The sequence below is a fragment of the Mycosarcoma maydis genome, chromosome 16 (assembly GCF_000328475.2).
Source record: "Mycosarcoma maydis chromosome 16, whole genome shotgun sequence".
NCBI lineage: Eukaryota > Fungi > Basidiomycota > Ustilaginomycetes > Ustilaginales > Mycosarcoma > Mycosarcoma maydis.
Genome location: NC_026493.1, coordinates 248,218 through 274,524, shown reverse-complemented (window position 1 = coordinate 274,524; position 26,307 = coordinate 248,218). Strand labels below are relative to the sequence as shown.

The 26,307-nt window shown below is 53.2% G+C and overlaps 7 protein-coding genes across 7 annotated transcripts in view; 4 read left to right on the top strand and 3 right to left on the bottom strand.

The window, feature by feature from the left end:
- Positions 1 to 964: 964 nt before the first annotated feature.
- Positions 965 to 1,267, top strand: UMAG_05707 (uncharacterized protein; the record flags this gene model as incomplete). Its single annotated transcript, XM_011393159.1, has 1 exon — positions 965 to 1,267. One exon carries the CDS (start codon positions 965 to 967, stop codon positions 1,265 to 1,267), a length of 303 nt encoding a protein of 100 aa, XP_011391461.1.
- A 3,618-nt stretch (positions 1,268 to 4,885) lies between these two features.
- On the bottom strand, positions 4,886 to 10,525 carry UMAG_05706 (uncharacterized protein; the record flags this gene model as incomplete). Its single annotated transcript, XM_011393158.1, has 1 exon — positions 4,886 to 10,525. One exon carries the CDS (start codon positions 10,523 to 10,525, stop codon positions 4,886 to 4,888), a length of 5,640 nt encoding a protein of 1,879 aa, XP_011391460.1.
- A 2,607-nt stretch (positions 10,526 to 13,132) lies between these two features.
- Positions 13,133 to 13,954, bottom strand: UMAG_05705 (uncharacterized protein; the record flags this gene model as incomplete). Its single annotated transcript, XM_011393157.1, has 1 exon — positions 13,133 to 13,954. The coding sequence occupies one exon, from the start codon at positions 13,952 to 13,954 to the stop codon at positions 13,133 to 13,135; it is 822 nt and encodes a 273-aa protein (XP_011391459.1).
- A 4,186-nt stretch (positions 13,955 to 18,140) lies between these two features.
- On the top strand, positions 18,141 to 19,232 carry UMAG_05704 (uncharacterized protein; the record flags this gene model as incomplete). The annotated part of the gene is made up of 1 exon (XM_011393156.1): positions 18,141 to 19,232. The coding sequence occupies one exon, from the start codon at positions 18,141 to 18,143 to the stop codon at positions 19,230 to 19,232; it is 1,092 nt and encodes a 363-aa protein (XP_011391458.1).
- Positions 19,233 to 19,851: 619 nt separating this feature from the next.
- UMAG_05703 (uncharacterized protein) lies at positions 19,852 to 20,949 on the bottom strand (the record flags this gene model as incomplete). Its single annotated transcript, XM_011393155.1, has 1 exon — positions 19,852 to 20,949. The coding sequence occupies one exon, from the start codon at positions 20,947 to 20,949 to the stop codon at positions 19,852 to 19,854; it is 1,098 nt and encodes a 365-aa protein (XP_011391457.1).
- Positions 20,950 to 21,307: 358 nt separating this feature from the next.
- Positions 21,308 to 22,354, top strand: UMAG_05702 (uncharacterized protein; the record flags this gene model as incomplete). Its single annotated transcript, XM_011393154.1, has 1 exon — positions 21,308 to 22,354. One exon carries the CDS (start codon positions 21,308 to 21,310, stop codon positions 22,352 to 22,354), a length of 1,047 nt encoding a protein of 348 aa, XP_011391456.1.
- A 1,242-nt stretch (positions 22,355 to 23,596) lies between these two features.
- UMAG_15084 (uncharacterized protein) overlaps positions 23,597 to 26,307 on the top strand; it is a gene marked incomplete at both ends in the record, with an annotated part of 3,948 nt that continues 1,237 nt past the window's right edge. The window contains 5 exons of the mRNA XM_011393283.1: positions 23,597 to 23,600; positions 24,477 to 24,539; positions 25,356 to 25,410; positions 25,514 to 25,538; positions 25,823 to 26,011. Of these exons, the coding sequence (XP_011391585.1) occupies positions 23,597 to 23,600; positions 24,477 to 24,539; positions 25,356 to 25,410; positions 25,514 to 25,538; positions 25,823 to 26,011 (336 nt within the window). The remainder of the gene's footprint in view (positions 23,601 to 24,476; positions 24,540 to 25,355; positions 25,411 to 25,513; positions 25,539 to 25,822; positions 26,012 to 26,307) is intronic.

The window sequence follows — 26,307 nt, the reverse complement described above, 5'->3', positions numbered from 1 at the left end:
TATGTAGTCCAGGTGACAATGTCGGGGGAGTCGACGGTTGAACTAGTGATCACAACAGCAAAGCCGATCTGGTAGACTAAGAGGGAGAGAAAGATATAAGAGGTTGGTGACGATGGTGGTTAAAAGGATAGAGATAGGCTGGATCGACGTGAACAACATAGAACGGTGCCTGAGAATCAGGCTTGCTTATAAGCTGAAACACAGCCGAGGTCAACTGGCATGCGATGCAATGCCATTCAGTGCAACGAGATGCCGTTCCTCACAGGAGCAAATAGAAGCCAGCCCGGAGAAGCGAGAGAAGCGAGGTGCATCACCGAGGTAGGCACGCCAGCCAGCCCAAGGTGAGGCAAGGGGGACGAGCGCCAAGGGAGCGGGAAGTTGAGAATAAACGCGGTCACTGGTGCGGCAGCGCCATTCAGGCAGGGGAAGAGAGCATTTAGGATTGTGTGTGGATTCTATCGGCTCACACAGTGCCGGGAGAGAGCTATAAGATATGTTGGTAGAGCAGCTAGAAACGAAGCATGAAGCTGAACATGATGACGAATTCGAGCGATTGCGCAAGACGCGCGAGAGGAGGCAACGAACGGCATGTCAACATAATCTATCGTGACCGAGGGCGTAGCGCACGCACAAAACAAGAGAAACCATAGGGGGCCACCAGCCCTTGCATTCCCGGCGCCGTCTGTAAGCAATCGTGAATGTGCCGGGTAGAGTGGCCGTGTCGGTGTGTTCGATGTGCGGCGCAATAGAATAGCAGTAAGGGCAATCGCGAATGTCTGCTGACGATCGCTCCAAGTCGGTTGCTTGCCATTCGAAACAAATAAGAATTATAAGATTTAGTTTTTGTTTTGTTTTAAAATACAGGATGGATGCGAAAGCAAGGCGACAAAGCACAGGACAAGGGCACAATGGAAGAGCTTGTTGACTAATCGAATTGCGCAGTCAAGGTGTGACGATCCACAGGATGTATGCACCAGGTGTTCGTCGTCAAACAAGGCAGACAGAGGGACGAACCAAGTCAAAAAGGGGAAGGCAAAGCGAGATCCAAGCAAGGTTTCAAGGCAGAGGCGCAGATACAAATCAATTACAAACTGAAGCTCACCTTGACTTGCTCTCATTCAGGTTAGTGTGGGAGAACGGCACGGAGGCATGCAAGAGGCATGAGCGCCATACTGTACTTGTCGTTTTACTAGCGGTTCACGGTGTGAAACAGGCTGTGTTAACCCGTCATCCTCCGCCTGACAAACTTAACTCTCATCCAATTTAATAATGAGACATCATAGGAATACAGACTGAAAAAATATTGAAAACGCCGCACAGGAGGGATAGTAGCTGGGGCATGGCCGAGGAACCTGTGTGACTTGGGTTTTTATTTTTATTTTGCCACACTCCATCCGACGGATTAAATTAAATATAATCGTGAATTTAGCAGCGTGACAGCCACCGTGAGAAAGCCGGGCGTTTTTTGTCTTGGCTGGGGGGGAGGGGGGGAATTTTGAAATCCACGCAAAGCTGCATTTGCTATGCAAGTGCGTAGCTTGACTAACTTAGTCAGGGCTTCGAACTCGATACATCTCGTTCACCCTTGACTTGTATGTTCCATGGCTGTTCAAGACTCCGTTGGTCTGCTGCCGCACAAGCCTGTATGTATGTAAGCTTCTACAGTATGATCAGGATAACTGAGTACAGGCAAATCGTTGTGGTGGAGAAAGAAAGGCTCAAGATCAACCACAAGGTTGAACGCAGGCGAGCACCCATTCAGCCCCCTTGATCTGAAAGTGGTACTCAAGAGACTTGGCAGTGGCGGCAAAGCGGATCAAACTTTATACTCGACAAAGGAGTAAATACAGGGGTTGAGTCGATCAATCGAAAGAAGCCTTCTTGTATTGCAGCACACAAAGGCGGAGTGGCAAGGGGAAAAGGTCAGCGGCGGCTGCTGATCAAGGCTGGATGATCGTCAGGCAAGGAGGCTGCTTTTTCCCTTGCCCCCTTGGTGAATGCCAGCAACCTCAAGCCTTTGCTATCCATGGAAGCCTGTTTGGGTCTGGATCAATCAAGAATCACGAATGTAGGAATTCGAAACTGCAGAGAAATGGCAACGCTACAGCAAGCGGACTTTCAACGGGCTTGGGAAAAGTGTCGTTGCCGAATCACGAATTACGATAAGTTATAGTTAGTTTTCAGCATAGGGTGGTAGAGCCCATTTGACACAGACTCGGCCCCCGTGGTTGCCATGTCGCTCCTCCGAAGCAGTCTGGCACAGTAGTCGGAAAGGCAACACCGCATCTGGGGTTGATGACTGAAGCTATCGACGGCCGGATCATCACTGGAGGAGCGCTTGGCAAATCGTGTATTGCTCTGGTCCATGTCCATTAAAGTTAGAATACCGCACACGTTTTTTTCGAGCAACAGTGTTTCATCGGACGCAAGGCGTGAGTGCAGCGTGCGCTCGTTTTCTCTCATCATCGACCCAACTCGTCTGCAAGTGTTCAGCCAGCCTGGAACGCCACTGGGTCGGATGACCCGCTTCTTGTGCAGCGTGCTCTTCGGCGCTTGAAAGCGTAGCGCGGATGCTGTCGTGATGCCAACAAGTCGTGCTGCTTGGGAGTAAGCGGCTTCTGCGAGCCGTCAAGCTCGTGACCGGATCTATGGAGGTCAGCCTCGATGACACTCTATGTAGAACTGTGCAGCATATTCACGAGTATTCGGACAGGCAAAGGAAAGGCTCTCTGTTCGGCACCAACGTGCTGAGTGTCTAGCGTGTGTAAGGAACAAAAGAACGCTTGGACCTGCATCGCCAACAGGTTGCAGGGTTCAAGCACAGAAATCGTTGCCGTTTTCGGCTCGGTTGCCTTCGATCATTGACTCTATTATGCCAGAATCATACCCATCTCCTCTTGTTGCCGAAGCGAGCTGATAATTCACGCAATAAATTATGCGGCGTTCCTTTGTATCATTAGCGTGGTGTCACTGAGCAAAGTAACTAGCGCACTCGGCGAGGAACGCGAGTTTCCAGCGGCCAATTTCTCAGCGACCTTGTATCCTTCGGCTCGTACCTTGCCCCGTGTCTTGGCCAGGATTCGAAATGACGCCAGATTCGTGATTCTTTATTCGTGATTGCTCGAACCCGTTGCAACGCCGGAAAGGAGCGAAGCCTTAAGCGTGAGAACTTCTTGATAACCAACCTGTTCATGATTCTGAAGACGCCCGAGAGACGTCATTTCATCGCCACATCGGAGAATCGGAGAATCGGTGCATCGGTGAATTCACGATTCATGATTGTGCACTCAAGACTGCTCTGAAGGAGGAAAGTGGAGCGCGAACCTTGACATCTTTGGATTCCGCAACACACATCTTCTGGCACACGATTAGCGAACTTGAAATGCGCAGAACCCATCCACGATTCTGAAGATCACTGTTTGGTTCGCCCCACATTCATTTCGTTGGTCGAGTCAGGCTTGTCGTTGCGTGCAAATGTTGCTGTGCTGTTGCAGCTCGTGATTGTCGTGCAACTTGCGCAATGCGCTTAGATCCAACTCGTCCGTCGTTGGTGACGAACATGGTGTTGAAATATCAGCACATCTTGAAGCTTAAGTGAGAGTCGATCGAGGTTGTCTTGACCATGATCGACCAGGTGGTAGCTTGAGCTAAATGGAATCGACTTGCCCATGGAAGTTCTCCAATCGTGAATGTCGAGCTTCAGAGCGCAGCAACTACAGCCTCAGCATCGCGATTCGCAATTCGTCATTCGGCCGTGCTAGCCTGAACAAGTCGGTCGATAAATGCAGAAGTATTCGTGATTGATTGCCTCCCTTGCGCTACGTTGAAAGTTTAGGCTCAGTGCCTCCATTGACCTCGGTGGACTCTGCACAGGTTTTGTTACAGACTTTGCACGATCATGGATGCAGCATCCTCAGTTTGTTGTTTCCATCTACATTGCAGCGTTCTTTAGTCGATTCACCCAAGGAGCACATCGCTGCGTTTCAGCCCTGACATCCTCTACCGCTATTCGCAGACTTTGGCTTTGCCGTCAGAGCCTTCCCTTTACAAGCATTTCAACACAATCACGAATCATGTGACCCACGACCGTGTTCCCAAATCAAAATGTTCGATGTGACCTGACATGCCAGTGCATGTTTCACCGAACACCCCATCTCCACATGTGCAAACCCTGAATCCCGCGCTAGACACAACTCGTCTGTGAGTCAACAGTGGCACCAAATCTGGAATGTACTCTCTACGCCGAGACCTTATGGCCTGAAATTCTTCGTGATAAGGTCTCGTACGTCATGCTTCGTCGGGTCTTTCTCGTCCGACTCACCACATATTGAGCGAGGACAGTTTCAGGTCGGAGTCACGAGTGAGCTGAAGTATTCCCGATTTATCAAACTCTTGACTTCGTGCTTCGATATGCACATACATCGTGAATCACGAATTTATTAGAAGCAAAAAAGCGGGTCATTTAAGCAACTCTCACTTGCCGTAACATATGCCACATGTGCATGGCGTGCGTATCAGTGCGGGGGTGCATGTGCAACAACGCGGCCTAACACAACCAACCCACCTCCACGCCTCCGCCACGTTCTGCGATTTCACGGCTATGTACCCACCATACTTGATCCAAACGTGACTGCCATCGCCACCACGAATCATGCTCACAAAAAACCCTTTACTAGATAATCCGAAACGAGCATTGCAAATCCTACCTATTCACACGAAACATGGAGCACGAGTATATACATGGCCAAGAGCGTCAAGTCAAAAGAAAGTAGTGGGAGAAAAAGAGAGTAAAGTGTTGTTCTGTAAACTGTCCATGTAAATTTAAGGTTGGGCTTGAAAGCAGTGTCCATAACTGTATCTACGGCCGCAGCAGCAGTCACGAGCGTCAACGAGCAAGAGCACTCGACACAGCTTCGCGGAACGACTTTCTGAATCTGTCCAGACCGGGCGCCCTCCTCGGCGGCCTCGTCTCTCTCGGCAAGTAAGGTTCCGTCCTTGTTCTACCTTTGCCGTCGCCCTGGATCTGAATCGGATGGTGCTCCTCCGTGTCGCCTGCCGCCCACCTACACGCCACTTCCATCTGTCGATTACGCTTCCTACGGCCGTGCTCGGCGAGCGAGTTGATATCGCGCATCGTATCAGCGTCCAGAGCGCCCTCGTAATCAGGCACGCGATTCGGATCCATCGATTGACCGCCTTCCGTTCCAGCATCGTCTTCAGCGCCAGACGCGGGAGGGTTGGTCCAGATACGGGAAAGATCATCCGTGCCCGCTCCAATTGTCATAGCCAAATGACGGAACCAGGCGAAGAAGCTGAACACAGTAGGCGTAGAATCGGCTGCCGAACGAAGGAATTTATACCACGAAGGTGCGGCATCATCGAGGATTTCGGCGATGCCGTTGACGGCGTGCAGAGGATCCATCACGCGAGCACGCAGGCCAGTCAGGTGATCCAGCAGTCGTCCAAGGAAGGCTTGAAGGTCCATCACGGCATTCCCCACCCCTGTGACCTTGTGCAGACGCCTCACCTCTTCCATCAGCGGCTCAAACGCGATGGAAAGCGCGTCGGCGATGACAGGATCCTGCAGCATACCCCGAACTTGCGCACCATCGCGCTGAAGAGAGAGCAAACGCAACGTCCGCTGAAGGTCAACGATAAGACGGTAGCCCGGGTCCGTGTAATTGTTCTTCTTGGTAATCGAAGGAAGCGTCTTCATGAATGCCTGGTAAGACTGCGTAGCATCCATAACACGCTGTACTTCGACCTTGTTCAGCTTGGGCTGCTCCGAACCACGAACGATGGCAGCGACAAGCGGAACCTCCTCCTTCTCCGCGTGCTGTCGGATGAGACGCTTGAGGTCGTCCGGCGAGTTAACAAACACACGTAGCTTTTGAAACATAACTTCCGACCCGATCAATCGACGCAGCTCGGACAAGTCCTCTTCGATCGTCTCGGGTTCGTCTTCGAGCATGATGTGGAGCATCGACTGCAGGAAGCTTCGTCGCAGGAACTGGTCCCTCCAAGTACGCAACATCTGGCCCACAGGCGACTTCATCGCAAATGCGAGTTTTTTCCAGGGCACCGACTCGTAGACGTCCTGCATCCTTGCCAGATTGGCGCGAGACTCGTCACCTGCAACAAAGACGCCGTACAACCAGCGTGCAACCTGCAAATTGCCCCACGAGACCATCTTCTGGTATCCCAGCGGCAAGCGTGCGTAGTCTGGCGTCTCGCGAAGCGCATCGTACATCTTGAGGAAGCCATCCCCTTCGACGCAGTCGAACCAGATCTCGTCGCGCACCTCGCGGAGGTCGTGGACGTCATCGCCCGCTTCGGCCGCATCTCGCTCATGCTCCCGTCGACGAAGCCTGTCCTCTCTGTGTCGCTCTTGAATGTCTTCATAGTCGCTGCGCCGCAGGTGGCGTTCGGTGAAGCCACCGATGATGAGGAAATTTTGCGTTTCGTTAGCGTGGCCCGATTCACGAACAGCGAGCGTGTCGCGCAACCAGCTTCGCAGCTTGTTGCGTCTAGCATCAAAGTCCATCGCGCCGGCAGCGGGAGGCCGACGCAACGAGCCGTTGGCGCGCTCGAGCTTGCCAGCGGCAGCCGCGGGAGCAAGCGGAACGCGACCAGCGTAAGGTCGGCGCTGTGATCCTTTGGACCCATCCTTTCGTCGGAGAGAACTGTTGCGCGAGTTGGGCTGAGAATCCTTGCCTGTAAGACGGCGCAAGGAGCCTTTACCCTTGTCGAGCAGAGGGGTTCGGCTTTTACGCGTACCTCCATCTTGGTCGCCGCGACCTCCGGTGCGCGGAAGACCACGCCTCGGCTGCAGCGTAGCTTCGGACCGATCATCGTCTTCATCCACATAGCGCTCATCTGCGGTGTCTTCGAACACATCGCTTTCGTACTCCGAGGGAGCATCGCGACCCGCGTCGCGGCCCAAGACACGTCGTCCGTTTTGTTTGGCAGAGCTGTAGCGTCTTCGGCCATCGCGTCCACCTCCACGCAAGCCTCTTCCTTCTGGCGAACTGCGTCCGGCTGGCGCCTTGAACAGCGCAGCAGAGCCCAGACCAGCTGCATTGAACCTGGCAGAGCGCTCCGAGCCGGAGCCGTAAGGACTGATGTCCTCAACATCGCTCTCACCTTCGTCTGGAAAACCGTGTGTACGGGGCAGAGGCTTGACAAAGGCGAACGGACTCAGATCCTGGACAAGGTTGCGTCGGTACTCTTCAAAGTCATTATCGTTGCGTACTACGTACTGATCGGGCGCATTGGGGCGTCGAAGACGTATGATGTAGTCGCGTTCGGTGGGGCTCTGCCTTCGGACGCCAACGAGATCGACTTCGTAGCCACCGTACTTGAGTCGATCCAGCGGCTTGCGGAAGGCGTGGTAGGCTTCGGGGGGTAAGAGGTTGGACGCTGGCCAAGGCCAAGATTCCTTTTGGACCGGTTCGTCATCGTCAAAGTATGGATCGCCAGGTCCGACACGGAGAATGGCAGTGATGTAGCGAGATGCCCACTTGGTCAACAGGTGTCTCAGCGAGCCGGTAGTCGAAACTGCACTGAAAGGCGTTCCGTCACCTTCACCGTGGCGATCGACTCGGGCGCTCAAAGATCGCGACTGGAAAGCACGGAGTAGTGGCAAGATGCCGTGTAAGAAGTAATCGCGTGCCAGCGTGGCCTTGTCGGGCGGACCACCGAGGTACTGATTCACCTTGTCTTCGGGCGCGACAAAGAGCGGGAACGTGCAAAAGGCGTTCTTGAAGAGGAAGCGCAGCAGCGGCAGGTCCGGAATGGTAGGCTGGCTATAGAGCATGCCAAGCTGAGTACCGCGACGGAAGACGGCTTCCTCGTCCTCGTCCTCGTCGATTGCAAGCAGATCCTCATCGGACGACTCGTCAAAATCGTTTATGCGTGAATCGTCTTCGACCTCGGAAAAGTTCTTGGGAGCACGTCGAGTGGGGCGGTGTGGCTTCTCGAAGCTGGTCAGCAGCCAAGCGCGGTCAAGCTCCCAGCGAAGCTCGCGTAGGGAGAGTTCGCGCAGGAAGTAGTGCGTCTGCTGCGGCGAGAGGTCCTGGGTGAGCCAGTAACCCTTGGAGTTGGCCGTGCGGATACGCCCGGCATCCAGTGGATCAGCAACGCTGGGAGCGACGCTAGGGGTGAGGAGATATCGTCCCTTTTGTGGAGCAGGAATGTCGCGACGGTAGACGAAGCTGTCTTCGTTGACAGCGGCGAGCTTCTCGACGCCACGACTGCCCTTAGCCAGCTTCTGAGATTTGGACCTTCGAGAAGCAGCACCAGCGCCGGCGACGGGTACGGCAGCAGCAGGGAGGTCGCGCTGCGTGTATCCGCGCTTCTCGCCGAGCGGCTCGATGACAGAAGGAGGTTCAACTTGGTCGTCGGTCATTGCGAACTCAGAGCCATCGGTCACGGAGGGTTGCACACCATAGTCCCGAGCTTTAGTAGCCTCGCTGTTGACGGCAGGTACGATGGCCGCTCTCGTCGCCGGGGCCGAGTCAACCACAACCGTTTCAGAATGCCCACTAGCAGGGGCAGCATTAGCCACAGCGAGGACGGGCTCCTCATCAGCGAGAGCTTGTGTCTTCTTCTTTTTGTTCTTCTTGCTCTTCTTCTTCTTGCCTTTGTCTTTGGCGTCTTCGCCATCTCGGGCGGAGCCAGTCGCGATACCAGTTGCAGCAGCGAGACTGCCGAGGCCAGCCCCGACTGCCAGTGGAGCAGCGATGGCAGGTGCAGGTGCTGGTGCGGGTTTATCTTCTGCAGCTTGGTCGTCGACAACGTATGGCAGCTCGGAGGGGTCCTCCGCGTCGACGCGACCTCCTGCAGCTACAGGAGCAAGCTCTTCATCAGCAACACCGGGTAACACGGAGGCCTTACTGCTCTTCCGACGATTTCTCCTTGGCAGCATGGTGACGTCAGAGGCAGTGGTGCCAGGTTCGAGAGAGGCTGCTGGGATAGCCGTTTCGGCAGCGGCTGTAGATGTTGCAGCTGCATTTGGTGCAACAGTCTCGTCAGGTGCAGTGAGGCCCAATGCGATTGAGATGGGCTCGTCTTTGGGGGGGAGGCCGTTCTTTTTCTCACGAAGCGCGTCGAAGCCGATCATGGCGGCGAGACCACCGAGGGCTCCACCAGCGGCGGCGCGAAGGTCCATGCTTGGCTTGCGGGAGCGCGACATGGTCTCCTCGTCAATCTCATTGTCTCTGACGGACTGCATCGAGGCACGCTGGCTGGGGACGACGGCGTCGTTGTGGCTGAGCGGACCCGAGACGGGAATCAACGGCGATGAGGGCGGAATAACAGAAGCGGCGTCGCTGACGTCAAGAACGCTGGGCTGAACGCTCTCAGTCATCGACTTGGAACGCCCGTGCGCCTCCGTGGCCACAACCGGAGCGGCGTAAGGATCTACGAGCTGAGGAGAGCGGGCGTTCTCGGTATCACGTAGAGCGATCGGAGTGGGGGTTCGGGGCGGAACATCCGACGACTCAAGTGGCATCCCGTCCGTGCGGGCCAGATCCGTGCCGTCGTCACTGGCGATGACCGATGGAGGCTGGCGTGCGCGAATGTGGGAGCCCGGACGAGCGGTGCCGAGCTCACTGTCAAAGTCGGAAGTGCTGCGACTGCTACCGCCAAGACGAGTAGATTGTGCGGTGCCTGCTGCTACACCAGAAGAGATGGCGGCGGCTGCGGCGCCTCTTCGGGAGGAGGCTCGATCGTGGGTTCTATTGGGGGCAATCGGATCAAGCCTTTGTCCAAGGTGGCTTTTTCGGCTGCGAAGTTCACGAACGGCTCCATAGGAACGTCCGAGCACAACATCGGCATTTGCGCCTTGACGTGATTGAACGGTTGCTTCGTCTGTGCCCTTGGACTTGCGCCCAAGACGCTTCAGTCTTCCAAAGACACCTCCCTTGCGGCGCTTGGCCTCGCCCTTGAGCGCCCAGTCCTCTTCTTCGGGAGCAAGCTTGTTGGAGCGCGAGTAAGCTCGTGGTCGGCCATGGGGCGTAGCAGCAAGGTTGCTTCGACTGTGGTTCCGCGGCGTTGCGACGTCGCGGTCATTGTCGTCTTCGTCTTCGTCTTCGTCGTCATCGTCATCGTCATCGCCATCGTCTTCATCATCTTGCTCATTGACGTAAGCACCACGGATAGCAGGTGCCGGTCGAGCTCGAGTGACGGAGCGAGCCGAACGGGCTTCTTCTTGTTCCTCTTCTCGGTCGTCTAGAAGATCATCGTCGTCGAGATCGTCGTCTTCCTCCTCACTGTCAACATCCTCGTTGGCGGTGACGGCGTTTTCGTCGGTCTGTGTGACAAAGCCTTGTTCGTCATTGTCACTGTAGAAATCGTCTTGGTCGGTTTCGCCCTCACTGGCAAGACGTGCGGGACGACCTCCTTCGCGATTGGAAGTGAGTGTGTGTGGGTCGCGGCCCTTTCGGTCGGGACCCTGGTCACGGAATCTATGGCGAATACCTGGACGAGCAGAGCGGTGGCCAGGCTCCACGTAAGGTCGGCGCATTGTGATATGCGGAGTTGCTCGCCGAGGGAGAAGTCAGTGAGCTCGCCAAGACGAGGTTGCTTACTCGCGATGGATTTGCTGGTTTGTTTCACGAGCTGCTTTCAGCGTCGTTCGATCTGTTCGAGGGTCGAAATTTAAGTGAAGTGGTATTGGTAGTGATGTATCGCGCTGGTCTGCGACGCCGACAGCAATCGCGAATGTTTGTCAGAAAAGGGTTGCTGAACGTCACAAGAGGGCAGGAGGGACGATGGAAGGCAAGATGGACGACAGGAAGAAAGGCCTACTCTCAGTTACGGACTTGGACTGCAAGCGGATTCGAAGCCAGCCTTGAATTCATCTAGTCAGGAGGTCAGGTTGGCTGGATGAATCACCAATGGACGGAAGCACGACACGACGAGGAACGCGGGCGGGCGGGCAGGCAGGCAGGCAGGCGGTGTAAAAAGGATCTGTGCGAGATGTCCAATTCCGGAGCTTCGACCGTTGTCCTGGATCGATGGGAAAGGACGAGGATGAGGATTTGCTGCTGTGCTCTGCCCTTGTGCCTAGGCCGGAAAATTCGAAAGAAAAATAAAAAAGCAGCACGAGATGACAGGATCGCAAAATCTGTGGATCGAACGAGAGAGCAGCTGTCAAGGACAGAATCGTGCGTGGTGCTTAACCGTCTCTTCGGATGATATACACCGCAGAATGAAGAGGTCAGCTTTAAAAGAACCATCGACATTGGCCAGGTGGACTGACGGATCGTTGACAGTTTCAAATGCGGAATTCCCTCTGATGTGCAGAATATGTTTGTACCACCCGTCCGCCACCCACTGACTGGCGCAGAAGAGCAGCAGCAGGGTAAGAAAGTTGTCGCTTCGTATTGAGCGGACTGCCGCGAAACGTGCCGAGTTGAAACGCTTGCATGCTTGATTTGCTGCGCCAAAGTGAGCGCGGGGCGTGCTTCCGCATACTGTCTACTTGTGTACATCGTTTCCACATACCTCTATGCGAAGACTTGTATTTGATGTATGCTATCCCAAAGGCGCCCCTGTTGTCCGTATCATGGTCTGCAGCCAGTGTGTAAGCTTTCACAGTTTGACTGAGAGGGTAGCAAGACACCCTCTCATGACTTGTGACAGGTGTACAGCACATGCAGTGCAGTACAGTACAGTACAGTACAGTAGTGTACATGGGAAACGCACTTTTTCAAAGTTCGCAAGCTCGATCGGATCGGCCCACTCTAAGCGAGCAGAGAAAGACCCTTTGATCAACCAACTAGTGTCTCTCGAGGCGTTTAAGATCGATCGTCCAACGATGCGTTCGTTGATCCTCATTCCTCGTTTGCCCTTTGGGCAAACACTCCCATCTGTGAGCCGTCGCTCGTGTGCTCGTTGCGATCGATAGGCCCAGATTTACCTCTCGCAAAGAGACTAGTACAGTACAGTTGTAAGTCAAGGAGATCTTGATTTGTGCCGCCAAACGGATTCGGATTTAATTCCAGATGCAGCGGCAGGATTCAGCTGCCGAGTGACGTTGACTTGACATTTTGGTTGGTACGCCCGTTCGTGTACGAAATCGTGAAAGGATCATTAAGTTACTGTAATCACGAATCACGAAAATATCCAAAACCAAAACCAAAAGCGCTCACGACTGTGACTCGAGATGACGCGGAGAAGTTGAAGCTGAAATCGAAAGGCTTCTCGCTTGCGTGCTCCTTTGTGTGCTGCATAATTTGAACGCAGCAAGCACTGTTGATCATTTTGGCATTCACGATTCACGATTTGTGGGGAGAGCCGGAATCATGAATCGCTCCTGCCAGCACCTACCCAAAATATATCACAATCGTGAATCGTGAATCACGAATCACGAATGGGTTCACGGTCACGGTTCTTCTTCATACTTTCGTTTGTTCGTGATTATGTTGAACATCGAGATAATCTTACACAGAGCCAAAATTTGCACGTTGCGCGTTGCACTTCATGAAAAGTCACGGTTCACGAGTCACGAGTCACGGACATGAAGCTTAACCACTCGCGACTGTACCAAAAGGAGGTCTAGACAACCAATTAGACTCGGGTTGTAATCTTCAACTCACGGTTCACGAGTCTGGCGAGTTTGTGTCGGGTGTCGGGTTGCTCAGGTTACAACGAGACCCCGGCTTCTTCCGAACCAACTCTTTGTGACTTACGGTCGAGCGCTGGCTGCCTTCGCTTCGAACTCGCGACTCTGCGCGATGCTCGATGCTCGAGCTGGAGCTCACCAAGTACATGGACTTAGTGGCAGACTCTATTCAAGGTCGTTACGAACAACTTGACCACTGTAGCTCGTTTCAATACCCACTCGATTCTGTTGCGATAATTATTATCAGATATAAATACAATCACGAATGTGCATGAGCGAACTTTGGCAGCCTCTTCTGCGTCAGCGGGACAGGATTTCAATCCTGCCTCTCGCCAAAGCAAGGGTCAAGCCAAGGAGGGCTGAGGTTACAAGTGGAGAAGACAAGACTCCACATAAAATTTGGGGTATCATAGTAAGGACGACGAGAGGTGGTGTGTTTGTTTCCGCACTGCAAGTAGGTCGAAAAAGTGCTATGCTTGAGAGGAAGTCAGCAATGATGCTGCCCTAACGGTTCCAGATGCGAGCGATAGAGCGATGCCTACGCGCCGTCGTCGAATGAGAAGTGGCTTCGACCTTGGATGCGAGTCCAGAGGCTCCGTCGTACTTCTTGCTGCTCTTGCTCAAGCGAGAGCCAACGCTGGCAAGAAACGACTTTCGAGGCCGCGTGAAGTACATTCCGCCAACGTCCCTATCCGAACTTGCATCAAGTCCGGCTGCTGGCGCTTCCAAGGCGTGTTGGTCCGATGAGCCAGACATCTCGGAGCCGGAATTTGAGTCGCGCTTCGATAGGCGAGGCATCGATGCCAGCATGCTGTCGTCCGCAAGACCATGTTCGAGTGCCTTAAGACCTGCAGCCTTTTCCGAGGCGATCACGGCGGCTATGGTGTTAGGTGCCAATGCCGCAGCCTTTGCTGCTGCCGCTGATGCTGATGCTGGTGCCAATGATCGCTCCGACCCTACCTCTCGTTGGCACTGCACTGCGACCTGACACGAAGGGGCAACATCGATCGAGTTGCGTCCGATCGTATCACGACCGTCGATCCAGCAATGCATGGTGCCTTCCGACTTTTGACGGACCTGGTTGATACGCTTCAGACGCCAGTCGAGGTAGGAGAGCTTGTCTTGAGTGAGCGAGCCGCGTGGAGCTGGCGGGCCTGACTTGTCGTCGAATCGGTGGCGACGACTGCTGTTGCTGGCTTTGACAGCGCTCGAGCTTTGGTATTTGGCCTTGATGAAAGATGAGGAGTCGGCGTGCTTTTCGGTGTGTGCACGGCCAGACAATGCCGTCAGCAGCGACTTGGCCAAGGCAAATTCCTTATCCTGCATCTTGACAAGAGCAGTAATGCGATTAGGTGGGGTGAAGCGACTCTCTAGTTGATCAGAAAAAGATGTGCGAGCGAGTCTGGAGGCGGAGGAGGAAGAGAGAAAAGATGGCGATGGGAACGACGGGGTGAGTCTCAATCAACGACCGCGTGTTGTATATAGTTTTGCGGGGTGTTGAGTGCTTAATCCAAACAAGTGTTCAACCTTTGGCTACGACCATACAACCAAGTGCTGTGAAAAAGAGTTGACAAGAACGCTAAGAGATGCAGTGCCGAGTGCATGAGCAGTGCCACACCTCTTTGAGCAACAGAAAGCCGTTGACAGATTGGCTTGGCACTTTGCCACACGATAGAGCTCGGTTGATGGTATATTGCCAAGGGGCAGGCGACAGGCGCAAGGGCGACCAGGCAGAGACATTTGATTCGAGGTCGCAGGTATCGAAACCCACGAGAGGCCAGAGGCGAGCGGAGTATCAAAGGTCAATCGAATGCAAAGGGGCAAAACAAAAAAGCTCTTGCCTCGTGCCGAGCTCTTGTTGAGACTAGGCCGTATTGCTACTACTGTCTCGCCTAGGATACAAACCCCATCAGCTGGCTGTCGTCCGCGCTACCAGCTGCTCAACTTATTGAGATTCTCAATGTCTCACCTTGCCCAACGTGGAACGACTCCTCTCATCGACGCTGTATAGCGCTGTATCGACGATCGCAGACCATGCCAAGAGAAAAGCAAAGTGGTCGGAGGAGTCAATCACGAATGTGCACATGCAGATAGGACCAGAAGCAAGATTCGCCCGTCACGCCACGCGAGCACGGGGCATTGCACGGCTACACGGAAACACAATTAGCAGGCCAAGCGAAAACGGTTGCAATGTGACTGACAACCGAGTCACCTTTTAAGACCAGCAGTATCTTACCAGCTGACGCGGCACCAAAGACAAAGAAAAAAGAAAAAAGTTGGCCTTTGTGTCCTATTTGCTGTCTCACGATTCGTGATTGGGGACTAGACGCAGAGATGGAACAATTTCACCAGAAAATACTGGTCCAAGAGACATGGGAATACTCGCTTAGAGTGGGCTTTCAAAAGCGAGGGCGTTAGTTCATGGGTAGTCATTCAAAAGGGGGTTTTTTTGTATTGGGTTTCTGATCATTTGAATTACCCATTTGCCTGAACGTTCGCGGGGAAGGAGGTTCCTGGTTCAAAACACATCTCAAACATCAACAAGAGCATGCAAGGCTCAGTCAACAAGTCGAACTAGGTCTGGCCAATCATGAATCAGTATCAGAATCAGAATCAGAATCATAATTTGAATTTTCTATTTCGTGATTATCTTTCAAACTTCGTCCGCCGTGTCTAAGTGCCCGTCAAGCCCAAGCGTCAGAGGCTGCCACAATCAAGAAAAGGTTCCTGGACAGAGTAGCTTACAGCGGCTCAAAGCCGGCGTTCGGCTCTTTTGACCAAGTCGATTTTCAGCGGACAGAAAGCGACCCTAATCGACACACACCTAGAGCCTCGCAACGTGAACAGAACAAATGCATTCACCAGACCAGAGGTAGATTCACAGGCTGCATCGCAAGCCGAGAGTAACACTCACAGCTGGCAACAGCGAGGAGGAACAAATATGAATCGTGAATGGTGCTGCAAGCGTGTCAGCACCTGTCAATCCACGAAAGCACCCACGACCGAGGCTGCGACACCCTGCGTAGCAAACAAAGCAGATGAACGCGCCTCCCTTGCTCCTCTATTCTCCGACGAGCGGATGAATGTCTTGGGCAACAAACAGCCATTGTGCACGGCGCTGAGTCCGTGCCGAGTCTGTGAAACCTCGCAAGTCTCGAAATGGTTTGTGAAGATCAAAGCAAGCCGGGTCGACGCACGTGGTGTCTCCAGAAGCAGGGTCGATTGCTCATCTGTGTCGTGCTCAGGGCGCACCTCGCCAATGCCGTTCAAGGCTCGTAGCTCGAACTTTGGCGTAACAACAATGTGAGCATAATGTCAAATGCCCTCCCTGGGTTTCAAGGCAATGTAGCAAGTTTCTCACCCTAGAGAAGACCGCGCATGATGATCGGGCTCCGAAAAACGTCGGCGGCGCTTTCGATCTTCAAGCGAGACGGAGACAAAGCATGGTTCAAATTCAACGGCGTGCGCCTCACCGCGTTTCCGTGCATCCCGTCGAGCTGATGCCCAAACTCGTCCTCTATATCCTGCTCAATCGTCTTCGCTTGCAGGGATTGGGATCGGACGAGACATGAGCATCGCAATGTCTTCACCAGCAAGGGTTTCTTCAGGAGGCAAGCAAAATTTACATGTGTCAAGGTACCATCAAGACGTTCAACTCCCGCTGTCACAGTTGTGCAGCGAACCAACATGGATCTCCGCCTGCTAACACAAGCGACTCGGGCCAGTCTTGACCCCGGTCCAGCCTCTCAGTATCAGTCACATCAGGGCATCGATCGACAAAAATCAACCCACGCGAACTGCACCTTCGAGGTAACCGCCACGTGGGAATCAGGGCAGTACTTACTCAGATCGATTGCAGCAGGAAAGATCTCATCGGCGATCATCTCGTCTTTCAAGGCTCGTGACTTCTATCGGACGTAAGATGCACGGATTGACTGAGAGACGCAAGTCGCATTCGTGATTCTTGATGAACCCCATTTTGGCCACTCATGTTTAGTTAACTTGGTCTGCCGAGCATGTCTGCGATCCCTTCCAGAGCCTCACGGCGCTCGGTTCTTGATTGTGCCGCACCTCTTTGGAGTGGCAGTCCAGTGGTCCTGCGTGCATGACGACGATACGCCTCTTCCCTATGTGACTACTGGACCTTTGCCGCCGGCGAAAATTATGCCGGTAGCTCACAAGATGCTTTGCTGCCGTGCACACTTCAATTCAGCGGACCGTGGACGACACGCATCCACGACCACAGACCTACAACCGTAAATTTCCCTGCGCTGACTAACGATCTGGATCTGGACACGGCAGTTAGACATGTCAGACTAATGCTGGTACCGACTGGACCCAGCGTCAAACATGTTCAGGGTCTCTGTGAACGATGCTAGGGCCTCGTGGTCACACGTCGGGCTCATTTTTGTGTTGGTTCATCATGAACATGGTGCTTATCATGAAATCGAAATAACTTAGCGAGAGACACGAGCCAGTGTCAGCCGAGACTAAGTCAGCTTTCCAGGAGCAAGGTCAAAACGCTCAATCACGAATCGTGAATGTCAAATTGAAAACCAAAGAGGCAGACGCGTTTTGGTGCTGTCAAACACAGGATGGCATCTGCAAACATTGCCAACACAGCGGCAGGCGGGACAGGCACTCGGCACGATCCTCTTCTTGCTGGGCGAGTTTGATCAAGCTCAGCCAGCGCACTCACTAACTAACTGCAGCATCACGGCGTCCTGTGCAGATGCGACTGCCAGCTCAGCCTTCTGTGCACATTCACGATTTGTACAACACCTCTTTTTTGAGAAGCTCCGTTGCATCTTGGTTCCGCCCTCTTTAACGCTGGTATGCAAGAAATGCCTCTCTTCTGCGCACACAACGTCGGCGACGTCTTGATGCTGCACCGCCCTCGTCTGCGCCTGTCGCCCAAATTTGTCAATGACCAGCCTCAGAAATTGCATCAAGATCGGCGCACTCAAAGTTGTTGCTCGAGACCACAACCTTGAGCCTGTTGCCTGCGCCCACGAGATCGACACTGTTTGTAGTTCAAGCCCGTCTCGCGTCTCTGTGAAAGGATCGACGCCATGCGGCATGGTGAGCCCCTTGCACCGCTGCTGTCTGTTGCCGCTGCCCGCTCACAAGCCGCCGCTTCAGTTTCTCCCGCCCGCCTGCCTCCCTGTCGATTGATACATATCCTCTCCTCCCTCCCTCCCTCTCCTCCTTCCTCTCCATCCCCGTCCCCACTGCCTCCCCTCTATCATCTTCTGTCCCCGTCTGCGCACAAGCAAGCCCTCGGCTGTGCAAACATTTCTGTCTCAAAGCACAAGCAGGTTTTGTGTTGACGAGTCTTTCTGCTCCTCTCTTTTACGTCACGGTCACCACCATCAACTCAACCTCACCTTCCTCTGTCTTTTTTCACCTCCGACCCTCGCAAGTGTATCTTTGCAGCATTGTCTTCTCCTCTTCTCGCCTTGACCCCACGCCCGTTCCCTTTGTTTCGTGATCTGCATCTCTACAACACACGATGAGGTACTTCTCCACTTCGCTCGCGCTTGCAGCGCTCGTTGTCAGCACCACGATGGTGTCGGCGTCCAGCCTTGAGAGCTCCAATGTCGTTCGCCGACACATCCACAAGCATCACGCTCACGGTACCTGCTCCTCGTCTCACCACTCCAAAGATCATAAGGCCAAGCAGGTCGAGACAAACTTGAAGTCGCCTGCCAGTTCTGGATCGAGCTCTACATCCAGCTCCAAGTCTCAGTCTGATTCTTCATCCGACGACTCTTCTGCCGCTTCTTCATCTTCATCTTCATCTTCTTCTTCTTCGTCGTCGAGCAGCAGCTCGGCTCACGGAAAGACTTCGGGTGGAAAGATGGGTCTTTGCTGGGCCAACTCTAACGGTATGCCCATCAACAATTTTGACTTTGGCTCGGTTTCTTGGTTCTACTCCTGGGATTCCACCCCTGGTTGGGACAACGCTCCTGTGGACAAGCTCATGTACTGCCCCATGCTTTGGGGTCAGAGGAACGTCGAATCGTTCAAGAAGAATGTTCTCAACAATCCTGATTCCAAGTTCAACCAGCACAAGTGTGCCATGGCGATGAACGAGGTGAATCAGAAGGGCCAATCCGACATCAGCCCGCAGGACGGATGCAAGCTGATCGAGGAATACCTTTTGCCACTCAAGGAGAAGGGATGGTACCTCATGGGTCCTTCAACCACCAACGCGCCCGACGGTAAAACGTGGTACCAGAACTTCCAAAAAACTTGCCCCGACACATTCAACAAGCTTGACTCGATCGCCATTCACTACTACGGAACTTCGAGCGACGACTTCAAACAATACCTTCAGGATTGGTACAAGACCTTTGGTAAAGACATTTGGGTTACCGAGTTCTCTTGCCAAGATTTCTCGTCCGAGTCCAACCAGTGCGATAAAAGCAAGACCGATGCCTTCGCGAACGAAATGGCCACCTACATGAATGGTCAAGATTGGATCAAAGGTTGGGCTCCATTTGCAGTTATTCAGAACTTGCAGGGCGTCAGCGAGACGCAGCGTCTGAGCAATGGCAACAACCCGACTTCGCTTTTCAGATCTTACGCCTACGCAAACTAGAAGTCTGATTCAGTCTTGTCGTCTCTCGCTTCGTAGCAGTTCATTCTCCCATTCAGGGCTTCTTCGCCCACTCACTTCTGTTTCATTCCTTTGTTGGTGCTCTCGACGCTGCGGTCTGGTACCGTTGGGCATGTCTGTCTCCTTCCTTTGCGTTCGTTAGAAACGAAAAAGTGCGGGACTGCAGAGCGGTCCTCACTTCTTTCACATTCAATGTCCTGATCTGCGGATGTGCTCTTCTTTTTACCACGTACACACGACCGTAAACAGATATCACGTATGTTATGTTGTGAGTTTTGCTGTCGACTGGCAGCCAAGCCACAGCGCAAGAAGTTCAGATTGCGCAAACCACGTGGAAAACGTGCAGGGTCCAGAGCTCGAAGCTGAATGGCTCAGCGTGCTTTGGAGAAGCTCCTCAAGGTAAGGTAGCCCAAGACGAGCCTTCTTATGCCGCACTCCGGCGGTATGTATGCGCTCAGGGGTGCGCGAGACGGTGTGATGCGCGTTGCCTCACTTCAGTCCTGTACTCGAGCTTGAGCTTGACTCGATTAGATGAAACTGAACAGACTCAATGTACCACAGAATAGGGGGTTCACTCTTCACTCCATTGTATGTGACCTACCTACAGCCTCGACTGGCGACCAGCATGCTTATCCACCAGATCAGCCACCTCCTTTGCGATACCAAAACTAGCCTGATAGCCTGCCGGACCGATTCCATACGAATGAACCACCGTCAACCCATTTCCTCCCAACCTCTCCAACTCAACCCTAGCCCCATTCTCCCTAGCAGGTCTCAAGCCGACATTGTGAGAAACAACGTCGATATCTTTCCATGTCTTTCCCTCGGGTACAATTTCAGGCACCAGCTTTGCGCACTCTTCCATGATCCTTTCCGCCAAGTTGCGATCAGGGGTGGTGGATGATTGCCGAAGTTCAAAGCTTCCACCGAGGATGACTTGCCCAGACCTTGCTCGTGGAATGACGTAGTAGGCGTTGGGCTTGGAGAGCTTCATAACGCAGCGAGCAGCGCGATTGGGGGAGGCGAAGGATGGTACATTGATAAGAACGGTTTGTCCACGAATTGGGTAGACGTTGGGATCGCGTACGTCGGCCAAGTCTGCCGCTCCTACGCCTGTCGCATTGACTACCAAATCGCAGCCTGGTACGAGTGATCGTACAGCGGATAAGCTGGTTAGCGTGGAGCATCGTCGGATTTCTACTGGCGGACCGGCTCGCGTAGCATCAAGGAGAATGGGCTTGGTCGAAGTCAACTCCGACACCAACCAGCGCGTGTACAGCGGTACGCTAATAGTAAAAGATTTGTACTTGATTGCATGCGCTCCCATTTCATCGGCGTCTGGCAGGACGCTGAATTCAGGAGTCAGGTTGCTGAACCATACATCCTTGGTATCTCGCTTGGTGAGGCCGATATCGGTAAACTCCATTATTGCCATTACTTCCTCTGGTAAACGCGTGTGAAGCTTGAGCCATTTCTTAAACGTGATTTCGTCTCGACGCTGTGCTGGCTTGTCGTCGAGAGTAGCGAAGGAACACCAGTTGGCTCCAGCCCAAGGACTGGCGAAGGTCTGGGAGAAAGAGTCGAAAGGTAGATCGCGTGCGAGGATGGTCACTCTGTAGCCGCGTTCGCGCAGCTCAAAGGCATCGGTCAGTCCAAGCACTCCAGCGCCGAGGACCACTACGTGAAGTTGATTTGTCATCGCGCTAGATGGCAATGCTGATCAGAGGTAGTAGCGTGGCGAGGTACGCGAGTAGTAGGCGTGGCGATGGTCGGGAGCGACGTTGGCTCCAAGGAGATATGTGGTTTCTGAATTGATCTCATTGGCTTGGTAACTGCCGTATCAGGCCGGCTTTTCCACCGGGAAATTCAGTGGGCGCACAGTTGCTTGTTGAGGCAGAAAAACTAAAACAAAGCGCAGTTCCAAGGGACCTTACCTCTGTTTGCTCAACGTTTCTTGCTTGATCGCTGTCACTGTGTTACTCGTGACTGTCTCTTCTACTTTTCTCCAAAGATCGAGGCCGAGCGGACCGCTGAAGTTTAACCCATTTGCTATCAGAATGGCCGAAGCAACTCCGATTCCTATCATTTCACTCCATAGCGACGACGCTGGAGCACCCCTCGGTGCACGGATCTTGGATGCCGTCGTCAAGACCGGCTTCTTCTACCTCACCCACCATGGTATCAACCAGGACGAAATCGATCTGCTCTTCAGTCAAAGTGCCGAGTTCTTCCTAAATGAGTCGGAAGCTGAGCGCCAGAGCCACCAGGACCGGAATAACAATACGGGCTACACATCGATGATGCAAGAGCGTCTTGATCCAAAGAGCAAGGCTGAAGGCGATCTCAAAGAGTCGTTCTACCTCGCTGGCCTCTCTCGAGCTGAAGGGGGATCGTCGACAGTTGAGGAGCAGTATCGACCGCCTTCACAGACGCTACCGCCAACACTGTCACAGCATCGAGAAGCGATTGCGACCTTCATCGAAAAATGCAAGGGTGTCTGCGATACAGTTTTAGCAGGCTTTGCGGAGGCGATAGATCTGCCTACGAGATACTTTGCCGATTCACATCATGGCCAGCATGATCGATTGCGGCTGATTCACTATCCTCCGACTGCCGTTTGCGATTCATCTACTGACACATCGGCAACTACAAGCATCCGTGCTGGTTCTCACTCGGACTACGGCTCCTGCACGTTACTCTTTCAAAAGGACGTTGGTGGGCTGCAAGTCGAAATGCAGCCGGGCCAGTGGGTTGACATTCCGCCTCAAAAAGGATGCATCGTGGTCAACGTGGGCGATGCGATGGAGTTTTGGAGCGCCGGAATGTTCCGTTCGACACAGCATCGAGTGGTGCTGCCCCGCAGCGAGTCCGAGAGTGGTTCTCGTTTCTCAGTAGCATACTTTTGTCAGCCAGACGAAGATGCTCGGCTGATACCACTGGAAATCTCGGAGAATGTGCGGCAAAGGTGTCAAGGTAATTTGATGGACAGAGACGAATTCCAAAAGCGATGCGTGGCTAAAGGTGTCTCGAACGTCGCTGAGCTGACAGGCGGTCAGCATTTGCGCGCTCGTTTGAGAGCGAGCTATCGAGTTGCCAGATCATGATCCGTTCAGGCAATGCCAGATGATAGTTTAGCATGCAATCTGCAGAGTTACGGAGCAGAGAGGAACAGGCAGTCTGAGCAAACTCAAATCGATCGGGAGATTGGCTTTTGCGATCGGAGGAAACCCTTGATGATCTGAACGAAGCTGTTAGTGGAATCCGATGGTTGAAGCCCTCTTTTCTCGCGTGTCAGGACCCTCAAATTACGAATCACGAATGATGAAACCAGGCATGTTTAGTCACGAGTATCGTGACCCAGAATTGTGTAGTGGTGAGTTCACAGTGCGTTCTCGAAAATCGTGAATCCCAAAGCGAGAGCACAGACGCTCGATTGCGACGCTGTGCATGCAGTCACGGATCGTAACCAAGAAAATAGGGTTATCCTCGCTTCCGTCACAACAGCCAACAAATCACAAGGTTCAGAGAGAACTTGGTCGTCATGCTCGCTTGTTCAAATTGCTCTCATTGGCATTCGTGTAGTTATGGTCATAACGAACCGGTCAGGTTTCTGGATGGTGTGTGGAGCTTGCATCTTCCTATCGAGCCACACGCAGTTGCTCACCCTCATCTAGTTAGTTATAATTTTAATATGTAAAAGCGGTGCAGAAGAATGTAACGAAACATTCACGATTACACAGACCGTCTCGTGTTTGGGCATCACAAATCACGAATGTGAGTTGTGTACAGCACAGCTCCAATAAATCAGAGGCTGGCGAGGCGATCGATGCTTGATTTCATTTTTCCGAGCAAATCGAGAGACAGCGTGCAGAATTCGTGATTCGTTTTGCGCTGCCAATCGTGAATGATCCGCACTGATTTAGCCTATCAAATTACGGCAAAAAGCTGTTACCCTCCTTTGCTTTCCCACACTCCATCATCCCACTCACGACTGAACATCACACATTCCGCGTGTCCTTGTTGTCTGACCCTTCTGCACCTTCTGTAACTCGCTTGCTTTTCCTCGACCAGCTTGCCAAAAGCTGCATAACATCGCCGTCCATCCCGCAGGAACAACTAGACTTTCGGTCCTAAATTGGCGCCCTGTCTGCGAACTGCCGATATTCACGATTGCAGACAGCACATTCATCACTCATTCATTCTACAACCTCAACCTTACGCCTTAGCTCAACAACAAACAAGGTTGCCGGTTCCGACGCTTTTTCAGCCACGACCAGCCTGCTTCCTCTGTCTCCCGTCCGCTAATCACCTGCCTGACACCACGCAGAGTATCATTTCTTGACAAGATGGGTAAGTGCAATCATACATCCCCACCATGCCCATTCCCCGGCCCATTGGCAACGGCAACAGATTGTCTGCACCACATCCTCGTGGTCGATCTAACGACGACCAGTCGTCTCCGTCTGCTTGCTGCCTATACCGACCCATATTGTCCTCTGGTCTAAATGTTGGTCCAGCTTGCCAAGCAGCCTCGTGACCATCATGACCTTGCATTGGTTCCAATTAGTGGGCCAATCAGTCTATCCACCATTAGTAGCCATGAATGTTGCGGTACAAGTGGTTGGCCGCGTAGACTTTGCATGGCCCATCAGCTGGATCTTTAGGATGTTGCGTCTAGGTTATGCTTTGTCGAGTTGAGCGGTCCCCTTATCTTGCTCTTTCTTCGCTTTGAGTTTCTCGACGGCTTTCGTGTCTCGTCTTGATCGAATCGGAGCGCCAAGGTACTTTGCAGCTTTGGGCTGCAGAAAGAGCTCGTAGATCGCGTCGATTCAGAGCAACTTGGCTTGCTTCGAGCTCGACTGCTATCTAAGGAGGTTCTTGTCTCTGAGAATCCTTCCCAAAATCACGCAAATGTTGACAAAGACGCCGCTACGGATTCTTTTCTTTTTGCGTGACGCTTTGCCCGTTGCCTCTCTCTGATCCCTGCCCTCGTCGCTGTTCTGGCTACCAATTTGGGTCTGCGCTTGCGTGCTCTCTCGGAACTGGCGGCGAACGGCTTTTCCGCTTCCTTGTCTGCTCGTCGGTAACTGGATTCTTCGGCATAACTTGCGATCTTACCGCCAATGAATGGGGTTTGGTTGGATTGTGTGTTCAAATCGGCGGCACCGATCTCGACGCTGTCTTTTTCTGTCTGCCTTTTTGCTGCGCTGTGACTTGGATCTGCAGCGGACCTGGTCACTCAACTCATTCCTATCCTTTCTACCATCCTTCTTCCGGATGGCTCTGTCCGTAAGTATACGCGATGCCGCCCACCACCTCGCCTTTGATGCCCTGATTACCCTCGATCGCGCCGCTCGTTGCGATTCTCGTTCCTTGCCCCCCAATTTTTATTATCATTTTTAAATGAGAAAAAATCACCCTACCGTTCCGCCACTCCCCTTTTCCACCTTGTCACCTTTTTCCATTTTTATCCCACCGACGTTGTACGGCTTTGGACTGTACCGTTCATCCCACCGTCCTCTCTCTCTCTCTCTCTCTCTCTCTCTCTCTCTCTCTCTCTTCGACACACACACATCGTCACCTCGCCCTTCTTCTCTCGCCATCACCTTGTTTACACCTCTTCTTCGTCGAGGGCATACTCTGTGCGCGCTCGACCGTCCGCGTCTCGTTGCTTCCGCTTTATTACGCCGTCGTATCCGTGACGCCGTCTTGGTGGCTGGCTCAGTCGTCGCTGAACTGATCAGCGCCTAGCTTGGTCTGCAAACGAGGTACATGGTTGATCACTACGCCGGTCATTTTCGTTCAGAGTGAGCTCGAACGTCGTTTCGAGTGAAAGCCTGTCTCAGGACTCCTCGTCGCCCTCCACGGCGTCAAAATCAATCTCGAGGCAGGCATCTTTGTCTTCTCCGTCTTCCAGTCCCACCTCTACCCCTTCTCTCCCGTCCCTTTTTACCCGCTCTTCCGCATCTTCGTTTTTTCCCGTCTCGCCAACCGCTCTGTTCACCACAACCATGGCTGACACGACACCAACATCTGACAACGTACCCACCTCCACGTCCAATTCGGTTGCAACCTCGGCTTCCACATCCACTTTGCGCTCCTCAGAAACCACGACCGTTGCCACTTCCACTTCCACAGATTCCTCATCGACATCATCGACGTAAGTATTCTTGGTCTTTCTTCTTTTCACACAGTAGTTGCACGCGAACATCGAAACTGACCTAACTGTTCCACATGCATTCGTCTCTCTTTCATGCTCCTAGATCGTCCTCGGCATCTTCGACGAGTGTAAGTTCGACCTCAACATCTGCACCAACAACTTCGAGCACATCTGCCCCCGTCTCCACTGTAAGCTTCAAGCTCCGATCTTGCCAACAGCATCCATCGCCTCGGTGCTCTACCAGCTTTCAGGGGAGGCAGGGCCACATGCCTTTGCTCTGACATCACAATTGGAGCCTGCTTCAGGCACTGCGATGCGCTCCTCACCCCTGCGTAGCCACCATGGCTGCCTCCTGGGTCAATCATGCAGCTGACCTTGGCACTCTGCTTTGAACTTGATCCCTTTTCAACAGTCGTCGACGTCGACAACGTCGACAACGTCGAGTTCGACATCGAGCACCACAAGCTCGACCTCCACCACCCCAACCTCATCGAGTACTTCTTCGAGCACAACATTCACCTCGTCATCGAGCGTTCCCACCACAACTTCGACTAGCAATACGCCAACCACATCAAGCACGAGTACAACGCCTACGTCCACGTAAGTTTTTTCTCTACATCCTCTGTCCCTCTGTGCTCCATTCCACCTCGTCGCAGCGCGCTTGCATACCTCAGGCACATACTTGCTCGGCGTATCCACGATCGCAGACAGATCCATGCGCAACATCCCTCCTTCCCCCCACGCTCTCTTTCTCCTCTCCTGCTTTCTCACCTCACCTCCCAGTTCCTGTTCTGCTTGGGGTCGTCGCCTCGTCAAGGGGACGTGTGATGTTGATCACTTCCGTCCTTTGTGTACGCTGCTGCTATGTTGTGTGTCATCACTACACCGACTTTCTCG